Below are 10,154 nucleotides of genomic sequence, written 5' to 3' on the forward strand. Positions count from 1 at the left end.
ATCATCTCTATAAAGCTTGTCAGTAGAAGGAAACATGAAATGTTCTAAAATTTTCTGGTTGACAGCTGAAAAATTCACAATGGACCTCAAGTAACTTGGATTCTGTGCCTCTTGACTCTTCCTCCAGACTCTGCAACATTGATTTCCAAATGAAATGCAAAATCTGCTTTCACCCAAAAAGAAATCTTTGGATAGCTGCAGAAGAGTCCAGTCCATTTTCTCCTCTGTAGCCCAGGTCAGATACTTATATTACATGTGATCCAGAAGTGCCGTGACAGTATGAAGTGTGGAGTACAGCCCATGACCTTGACACATCCATTTTGCGATGACTCAAGAAACATTGACTCATCTGTAGTCCACACATCTTGAAATGCCTCCAAACTATTAAATTGACTGCTTCACAATCCTGCTAGCATCCCTGTTACTTATCCAGATTTATCTATAACATTTTTTCCTTTCACTCAACTTTCTATGTTCTTTAATATTCTTGAAAACAGCCAAATTCTTTATCAGTGACCCTTCATGGCTTACCCTCATTGTGGACGGTGTCAGTGACTGTCTGCTAGAAAACTGTCAAGTCAGAAGTCTTCTCCACAATGTCTGTATTACATTTCTGAGAAACTGAATTTTGTGTTTTCACGAACTAAATGTCAGTACAAAAGCTTACATTTTACTCAAAAAAACTGCATATCAAAAATTATTTATACCCTTTTCAGTAATCTACGGAAAAAATCTTTATTGGTGTCACAGTAATCAAAGCATTCATTGCGCACCTTATTTTTGTATTTTTTCACTGGTATTTTGATTTCATAAGAAACTCCAAATTGTTGAGGCTGGATGATCTTCTTGCCATCACCCTAGCACAAGATTCAAGAACGCACTCTGGCTGGGCCGCTCCAAAACATTAATATTACTTCAAGTCAGAAGAAACATGTCGGTCAAATTAAAACTTTACTTTAAAACTAATTCTGCATGGGGTATCAACAGTTTTGAGCTTAACTGCACATAAATGTGAAGGACCACAGAAAAAAACAACCCATAAAAAAACAAATATCTTCAAAAAATTTTAAGGTGCTTTTTAATATCAATAACTGTTATGCTATTCTTATTAAATTAAACATCACAACATTCAAGTCGATTTTATCATACAAAATAAATTATATTTAACACAACAAATAATATGATCAATGTTGTGCATCTGTACTGCTTCTGCAATTTGACTCCAGTAGTAATAATATTATTAATAATAATAACAGTAATATTTTTACATAGTATCATATGCACGTCTCTTAATAAAACAGTTGATATGTGAAGTTTGACCTCACTTTGTATTCAGCTAATCTTTTTCAGTCTTGATTTCATAACAGGCAGCTGTGGCTCAGGTGATGAAGGACGTTTTCTGTGCTGAACTCTGAGACGCACTGGCTGTCTGTGGTGAATGCAGCGTGAAAAGGAAACACTGCTTAGGGCTGTGAAGGCACAAACAGACCATTTATTCTTTAGGCTTTCTGATTTTGGATAGAAAGCAGCTAAATAATATATATACAGTACAGACCAAAAGTTTGGACACACTTTCTCATTGAATTCAATGAGAAAGTGTGTCCAAACTTTTGGTCTGAACTGAGTACAGACCAAAAGTTTGGACACACAGTTGTGTCCAAACTTTTGGTCTGTACTGTATATATTTTAGTTTATTACAATTATAAAATCGAAACAAAAAAATATTTTTTGTGGCATTAGAGCAGATGCTGTGCAATATGTGTGTCCCTGGCAGCTGATGTTTGCAGACCCAGACACTGACCTGATAGGCTGTTAACAGGTACCTAGGAGTTTCCTGAACTCGCGTTCGATGCATCTGAAGATCGGATGGTAGAAGCGCCCGCTTGACAGCATGAGGTCAGTGACCATCTCAGTGTGGTTGACGGTAGGAAGCAGGTGGAGCGACACCTTTCCGGACAGCGAAGAGAGGAGCTTGTAGAACTTTGTGGAAGACTCAACCGGAACAACGATGTCGCAATTCCCGTGAAGCAAAACGAACCGTGGAGCTCTGGCAGTAACAGAGAAAAGAAAATGTCAGGAAAGATGTTTTTGCTGCAGCAGTTGAAACACAAGAAACAAATTTCAGGATACTTCTCGAGTTTACATCTCACCTGCTCAGCTTGTCTTCACTAAGGTTCTGTACTATGTGCACTGGTGAGTAGTATGGAAAGTTTTTCTCCCCATCCATGGCTCTTGACATACAAGAGACGTATTCAATTCCTCGCTTCTTCTCATGCTCATAATGGTCCATAATGCTGTAAACACCACTCATCCCTATTCAGCGAGCAAAAAAAGACAAACAGGAAAAAAAAGGAAAGTAATAAAGGCTAAAAGGAATAAATTACTAAAATTGACTTACAATTAATTGATAATCATTTCAATTTCAGAAAAAAATAATAAAAACATGAAATAATCAAACAGATGTTTATTTTATTTTGTCTTTTTTAAAACACATATTTTGTTTAAAAAGACATACAGATGTTCATACCAATAACTCCTCGTATTGACTGTAAAATCTGCTGCTGTTTCTTTGACTCTATAACCAGCTCCTCTCGTGTATCAAGGAGAAATAGTGTGGTCATTACACCCAAATGAGCACCTGCTGAATGGCCAACTAAAACAATGTTGTCCTAAAAAGACAAAAACAGGATTTATTAAAGCATATTTCACATGAAGACCCTTGAATTTAACAGAATATATTGCTACAATCATAAGTATAAGGACTCCCAAAGAAAACATCAGTATTAGAAGTTGTTGATAAATAACAGATGAAATAGGACCCATGCTACTTCAGAGAAAATAATTACAAAAAACGTGGACATGCATATCATTTTGTCATACTTTTATTGTTTCATTTAAACTATTTTTGTGGTATTTTTTGCAGCTGCACCAAATATAAGAAACAAGAATTGGGTGCATATTGTTTGAATTTGTTGTTGGTTTTCTCCGAGTTGCACAAAGACATTACAAACAGCAATCTGCAGCGGGACCACTTATTGTTGCTGCAATCTTTCAATAAAACAAAGAAAGGAAGAAATGCGACAAATATGTCTGACACAAGATTTTTGCTTACATAGAAGAAAAGTGTAGTTTCCCAACTTTTGGGTAAAATGTTCTCTATTTTGTTAATCAATGAGATGTTTTTGCCAATTTCCTGAAACTTTCTTGGAAATTTCTTTCGGTACTTTGTCAAGTTTAATGAATGCTGTAGTATAAAATAAAATGGAAAGAAAACTACTTTGTGTTGGTTTTGTAATTTCAAACCCCAAATACCTGCTTTTGACATCACTGATGTTTCTTTTTTTTTACCATTCTCAACTAAAATGAGAAATAAATTTGATCCTTAGCCAAGATAAGTGTATGTGACCTGAGCTTTATTTAATAAATAGACATGGATTCAGGATATTCTCTGATCTATTCAATGATTATCAAGTCTGATCTACTTTCTTTAAAATTTAGAGAGCATCTTACCTTGTCAAAGCTGAACTTCTGCCCGTTTTCTTGAGCCCATATCAGACAGTCGGCAATATCTTGAATCATCATTAGAACATTCCCCTGAAATCAGAAAGAACCAGCAGTGCAATTTACAATCCAGTTCAGCACAATCAATCACCTTTTCATCATCAACCAAGAGAATCAAGAAAATCAAGATTTTTGATGCAAAAATGTCAAAATGATGAGAAAAGTTGAAATTATGAGGAAAAAGTGGGAAAACGTATTTAAACAATAAAGTTAAAAGGATCTGCAGCCATGTCTGGCAAATAGGATTAATTTTAATTAATCATTTTAATTGAATTAGATTTATATTTTAGAATAGGATTAAATAACAAGGAGATTCTCTCTTTTACTATACAAACATGGATGAATACAACAGTTTCAGGTTCTGGCTTTTCTTCAAAATATTTCTAATTTACTCTCAACATTTTGACTTTCATCACAAAACAGAGCACTTCAACTTTTTCTCAACATTCAACTTTTTTCTAATAATTTCTACTTTACTCTTGAATTCTAATTTTGACATTTTTCTCAATATTTCAACATTATTGGAAAACAAAATACATCCATGTTTGTTTCCTTCTCTTTTTTTAGTGATTCTCTTACTCTTTTTTTTTAAAAGCTCTCTGACGAACCTTGGTTTATTGCTGCTTCCCCAAAGAGCCATTATTACTGCAGTATGTTGCAGTTGGAGCCTTTCATTTACATTTATTACACAAAAAAATAATCAGAATCAGAAAAATAATCTGACAATGCGCCTTTATTACCTTTGGATAAGTACAGTAATCTGGACAAACAACAGCTGCATTCAGTTCTTCAGCCATCTGCCTTGCCAGTAAACAGTAAATGGATCTGTGTCCAGCGCTCCATGCACCGCCATAGATAAATACAACCAGAGGTGGAAACTCAAATTTATTCTGTATGGGGGGATAAAACAAGTCCAGCTTGTTGCCTCGACGCCCATAAACAATGTCCTTCCAAAGGAAAGCAAGAAAACCAGAGGTTACTGATAAGATTTTGCAAAAACTTACCATATTTATTATGATTTAGTACAAAACTGACAAGTAAATTTTTTCATAATGTTCCAACCTTTTTGTAGTACTTAGTGTTCTCCTCATTTCTATACCAGGACTTAATCTGAAAATACAGTTGCCAATACTGAAAGTATTTAAGAAGATCCAACGTAGCAAAGGTCAAATGGTATATCCGCCTGATTAAATGATAAAACATTAAAAAAACAATTAAACCTCTTCTAAATAATCAAAAATGTTGTACCAAAGGACATTATATGGTTGTCAAGCCCTAAACAAAAACAATTACACAAATTACCTTGGATTTAGAGCTTCTATGTACTTTTTGTACCCAGGCTTGTCTGGCCACCCACAGAACCACTGGGTCACAAAACAGACAAAGTACGGGAGGGCCACAAACAGGAAACCCACGATAACAGGCAAACACCAACACCTTTCAAAGAAATACAAATATATTAACATATTTCAATTATTTAATAAAAGTAATTACTGATGTTTAACATTAGAAAGACTTACATATTGTGGATTAGTCTACTCCTTCTTCTGCAAACATAAAAAAGACAAAGAACATTCAATTCAGGAGTATGAACATTTTACTGCAGCTGAAATAAGTAAAATAAAAGTTTATAAATGGCTTCAATTGCAATTTCAGGCTTAACTTATGTGAAGTGAACTATCTATGTTTGATAGGTCAAAGATTTTTGTTTTTTTACTTTAAAAATTAAAGTTACTTCACCTACTTTGCCTACAGGTAGTGGTCTGAGGGAGCCGGTGCGTTACAGTCTTGCCACGATTACTGTGAATGTGCATGTGAATGCAGCGTCAAGCCCTTTGGGATCCTCTACCTGAGTACTACTATACCAGCTTTTCCAGGATGCATATTTCTCAGATCTACAAAGAATTGTTGAAAGGTAAGAAAATATCCTGTGAGCAGCAGCTGGGTAGATGAAAACGGTCTTGATGTTGTTTGAGGAGAATGGGCAGAGTGCTCCAGACGACAGAAAAGAAAAGACAGCAGCTCAAATAAAAAAACAAAGCTACTTTGAATATTACATCAAAATGCAAAACATGTTTACCACATTGGGTGCCTCTTGTCAGCCAAAAACAGAAAACTGAGGCTACAAAACAGGACAATGAGAGATGTAATTTACTTAATTGTGTCTATTAATTGATCACTGGTAAGAAGACTGCAATAATGAACCTAACATGTTTGAGAAAACCTCACCTACCTTTGAGGAAAACTGCCCTAGTATGCCCTCTAGTGGTATTTTACATTATCACTCATCTAGGCAAATAAAAGTTGCTCAAAAAAATCTCTTCAGTTAAATTTAAAAATAGAGTGGACCAAAGTGCTGTAGGATTAGTCCAAATAATAAGAATGGCATCTGAAAATATGCAACAATCAATAGAAAAACCAAGTGAATATAAAATCACAGAAAGAAATCCAGCAGGAAAATCAATAACGCACCAACTGAGGCTACGGGGACTGACTGATGCTGAAATAAACTGAGTTATAACAGTTTAATCTGGACGCTAAATAATGTGATTATAACTGCGTTATCAATAAATTTAGAGATACCTTAGCAAAAAGACTTTTCTTTCTGGAGGCGAAATGGGAGATTTGCTGTGGATCAATGTAACAGATGTAACAGAATGAGAAGGTCTCTGTTTAGGCTCACCTGACAAACAGAACAGTTGGATCTCCCGCTGATGTTTGCGAGCTTTCAGCTGGCTCACGTCTGAGAAATAGTAACACCTGGGGAGCCGACTAGATATAACTCAATGCTGTCAGAGACTGTTGAACCAAAATAGAAAGGAACTTCTTAAATAGCTGTCAAAGGATGGGTCAACAGTCAAAGTCCGTTGTTGGGGCTTCCCCGTTGATCTGGCAAGAGATAATCCATATTTACTTCCGGTTTGGAAGCGGATGAGGTCAGAAATTAATTTACATAATTCTGCATCGGTTGAGTGTTTCAAAGTTTTCACACAGAAAAAAAAAAGTTCGGATTTCTCAGACAGCTGTCTCTACTCAGCTCAATAATCTGGAAACACTTCAGGTTTCACTGAATGAGTTAAATGTCGATCTGGACGAAAAGGCGGATTACTATCTTGAACTTATTCACATCTCTGTATTGGTGCGCCGAAGATCATTTTTGGAGCGAAAGAGCTGGTAAATAGATAAGTTCAAAATTGATCTCTATGGAATATTTTCTATGAAGTGTTTTAAATGTAGAGCAGTTTCAAACAATAATAAAAATAAAATAAAAAAATATTATAAATAAACACACCATCAAATAAATAAATGTGCCCATAAAATAAAACAAAAATAAATATTAAAAATATATTTTTTATATTTTCTTTCATTTCGTTGGAATATTTAGTCTGACGGAGTATGTAGTATTTTTTATGTATTTATTTAATTTAGTATGAAACAACTTTAGTTGTATTAAGTTTTTTGTAAACTAATATTTTTTTAAAGCTATTTTAAAAGATTCAATATTAATTTTCAAATATTTATTTTATTTATTATTTCCCCTCACAACAAGATCCTGCTTTGGCATTTTGACTAAGTAGGAAAATCATATTTGATGTTCGTAGCTGTACATCAAGCTATGAAACCCTAATAAATCTCCATCAAAAATATTAAATACAACATTTAAGGCATTTAAAATATACTATAAATAATAAAATAAGTATTCTTTATTAAATATAAATGTTCTAGTGTGTCATTCAAAATTACATCTGAGTAAAAAAAACCAACACACTTTTAGTTTTCTTATTCAGTTCAGCATTAACTTTCCATCCAGATGAACTCTGACCATGTGTTGTTATTTGGTACATGTGATTTATTCTTGCAGTATTTGCAATGTCTTTGACAGTGAAGATGAGAATGCTGAGTGCCATACCACCTGTTGTACCTGCGAAACATCTATGTGAGGGCCTGGCCAATTCATTATTTACACTGTCGACCTGACGAAGATCCAAGTCAGTTCAAAATGTGTCAGTTACTGAAATATTATTCCCACTGCAAATAGCAAATGTTTAAGCTCAATTTTAAGTCATTGGACATGCACAGTCATTTATTAGTTTGCATAGCTGCATCTTTTCATTTGGACTTCTGTCGTATTAGTGCTTATAATGGTTAATAAAAGACATACAGTGGAGGATGATATCACTCTCTATTCTGTTTGATCTCTTTTAGTGCAGTCCATTTCCATAAATGGGCAGCAGTGGCTCAGGTAGGGTTAAATGTTCAATTGTTATCTTGAGGGCCCTGCTGGTTCATGGTTCAGTCCACACCCTCATAACTAAACTCTGAGTCAAACCGACAGTCTGCTGGAACTGGAGTGTGAATGAGAAACACTGCTCAGGGATAAATGTGAAATGTATTATGTATTTATCAATATTATGAAAGTTACTTTGGATATAGAGCTTCTACAGTATATACTTCTTATACCCAGGCTTGTCTGGCCAGCCATAATACCACTGGGCAGCAACACAGGTAGAATATGGGAGACCTACTAACAGCAAGCCAGCAGTCATAAGCATACACCAAAACCTTAAGGAAATACATAAATATAAATAATTTTATAGTTTCATTTTTGTTAATGCTTCTTGATTTTCAATATTCTGTATTGAGAAGGTCTAACATGTTAAGAATCCCTCTCCTCAATTATCTACAAACATCAAGAGACGGAAAGTATGAGAAAACATGAGAATGAAATTTTACATTAGAAAACAAAGATGGCTCTTTCAAAGAGGAGAGTGTCTTTGCTTCTAAACTGTTTACTAAGGTTTTTGATTTTCATGGCTTTAATCAAAGAACAGCTCCAATAGACCTAAAAATAAATGTATAAATTGCAAAATGTCTGAACATAAGTTGGTGTACTAACAATTAAAATGAACTTGGATGACCAAGGGAATTGGCACGATATTTCTAGACACACTAATTGTCTATAACAATTAGAAGCACTGGTTACTGTACAACCACTTAATTATTGGCAGGTGAATTTGATTCACAAACCAAATGTTTTTAACATAAAGGAAACCAATACAGCTTCAAGTAGTGTGCTAGTATGCCTTCTAGTGGTCCTTTACGCAATTACACACCAAGACATAGAGGCCATCAAATTCCACCAGTAAAACACACAAGTCATTAAGTCTGGGCAAAATCAATAAAATATTTTCTCTGCATTATCTGATCGTGACAAAGTTAATGTAAATAAGAAATCACCCTGTGTTCATGCTTACCAGAAACACAGAAGACGGACTTCATCCGCAATAATATAGCGGATGTTGCCGCTATATTGTCTTCCGGTTAGCCTGAAAAATAATGAAAAGAACAACTGTGGGAGCAACGGGGATAAAAAACAATTACGATGCTAGACAAAGACATCGTCTAGCAGATAGCATCTGCTAGCATAGACAACCAGATAGCATGGTAACTCATTTAATAACTGCCAATGGACGCGTCAACATCCAAAGAACGCTTAAACTTTCTACTGATATGTGAACAAAGACTCGCGAGTTTTGTCAAGAGGTCTCCTACTGCTGACTTCCGTTTCAGGTTTCAAGGTCGAAGGATTTTGTAACAAGTAAATTGAAATTATTTAACATCTGCTTTGTGTCTTGAGTGATTACATAGATGAAAGTGAAATTTAAAAAAAAAAAATCTAACCCTTAGATTCAGTTATTTGCAAAAAATGTAAGATTTGAAGGAAATGTTGTCTAATTGAGAGATAAAGGGAGAGTACTTATCTTGAGCTTGCTTACATTTGTACTGGCGCTCCGGAAACAGTTTATGTGAATAAAAAGAAATCAAGCAATCAAGTTAAAATGCATACATGTTAAAATACCTTGAACGTATTTTAATACAGGCTATTGCCTGTTTAAAAATTAGCTGGTTCTTAATACACACACAGAGAAGAAAAAAAACGTAAAGCCAAGTAAAAGAATAGACTTTTATTCCATAAACTTCAGTTTTGTTTTTGTTTTTTTTTTGTTTTTTGTTGGGCTTTCTTCTTTTTCTTTTTTGTTTGTTTGTCTGCTGTTTGCTGATTACTGTTTTATTATATAAAATTGTTATTTTAAATGTGTTAAAAATAAGACTTGGGGGAAGTTTGTTTGTGCATAGTATGTTGAATTTAGAAAATGTTTTCATATATTGTCATGGATAAATGCTGGTTGTTTGGAGCTCACAAAAATCAACAATACATTTTACTTTAAAACAAATGGCCTTAATGCAAAAAACAAACAACTTTTCACTCCCTGAAAAATAGCCTCCACACCTTGTAGAAAAATCCTATACAATGGCAGATAGAGGTATGGTGAGTAATAGAATGACTTGTATTCCTGTGCTCAGAAAATCAGCAGCACATACAGCAAATATTCAGCAGGGGGAGGAAGATCTCTATCATCTGTAATTAAATGTATTTTCCATAAGACATGTTGTCTTTTGACCTCTATAGTTAAGGGAGATACCTTCTTACATTTGTGGAATATTGGGAAAAACTAAACTTTGAACCCAAAGGACTCAAATTGAATGATTAATTTAAATAAAAATTACAAAGTAATTTTGTAACTTTGCCA

At 34.4% G+C, this 10,154-nt stretch overlaps 1 protein-coding gene across 4 annotated transcripts; it reads right to left on the bottom strand.

Annotated features, from left to right (window-relative positions):
* Window positions 1–721: 721 nt before the first annotated feature.
* Window positions 722–9,077, bottom strand: LOC116729788 (probable isoprenylcysteine alpha-carbonyl methylesterase ICME). 4 transcript variants are annotated; one of them, XM_032578569.1, is made up of 11 exons: window positions 6,245–6,736; window positions 5,306–5,456; window positions 5,082–5,108; window positions 4,864–4,998; window positions 4,624–4,744; window positions 4,302–4,508; window positions 3,511–3,594; window positions 2,528–2,669; window positions 2,151–2,313; window positions 1,824–2,047; window positions 722–1,469 (listed from the first exon to the last, which is right to left on the bottom strand). In XM_032578569.1, coding segments are annotated over exons 3-11 (1,215 nt in total). In that variant the 5' UTR covers window positions 5,084–5,108; window positions 5,306–5,456; window positions 6,245–6,736; the 3' UTR covers window positions 722–1,332. The 4 variants fall into 4 exon arrangements, with proteins under 4 accessions (XP_032434460.1, XP_032434461.1, XP_032434459.1 ...); XM_032578570.1 differs by lacking the exons at window positions 5,306–5,456; window positions 6,245–6,736 and adding an exon at window positions 8,817–9,077; XM_032578568.1 differs by lacking the exon at window positions 5,306–5,456 and having other exon boundaries at window positions 6,245–6,735.
* Between the last annotated feature and the right edge of the window lie 1,077 nt (window positions 9,078–10,154).

Source organism: Xiphophorus hellerii, chromosome 12 (assembly GCF_003331165.1).
Source record: "Xiphophorus hellerii strain 12219 chromosome 12, Xiphophorus_hellerii-4.1, whole genome shotgun sequence".
NCBI classification, from domain to species: domain Eukaryota; kingdom Metazoa; phylum Chordata; class Actinopteri; order Cyprinodontiformes; family Poeciliidae; genus Xiphophorus; species Xiphophorus hellerii.

Excerpts from the sequence above, each read along its gene's own strand:
- LOC116729788 (XM_032578570.1), bottom strand. Across the intron at positions 4,745-4,863 it reads ATAGAAGCTCTAAATCCAAG|GCGGATATACCATTTGACCT; the intron begins GTAATTTGTGTA and ends TCATTTAATCAG. Across the intron at positions 2,670-3,510 it reads AGAAGTTCAGCTTTGACAAG|GACAACATTGTTTTAGTTGG; the intron begins GTAAGATGCTCT and ends TTGTCTTTTTAG.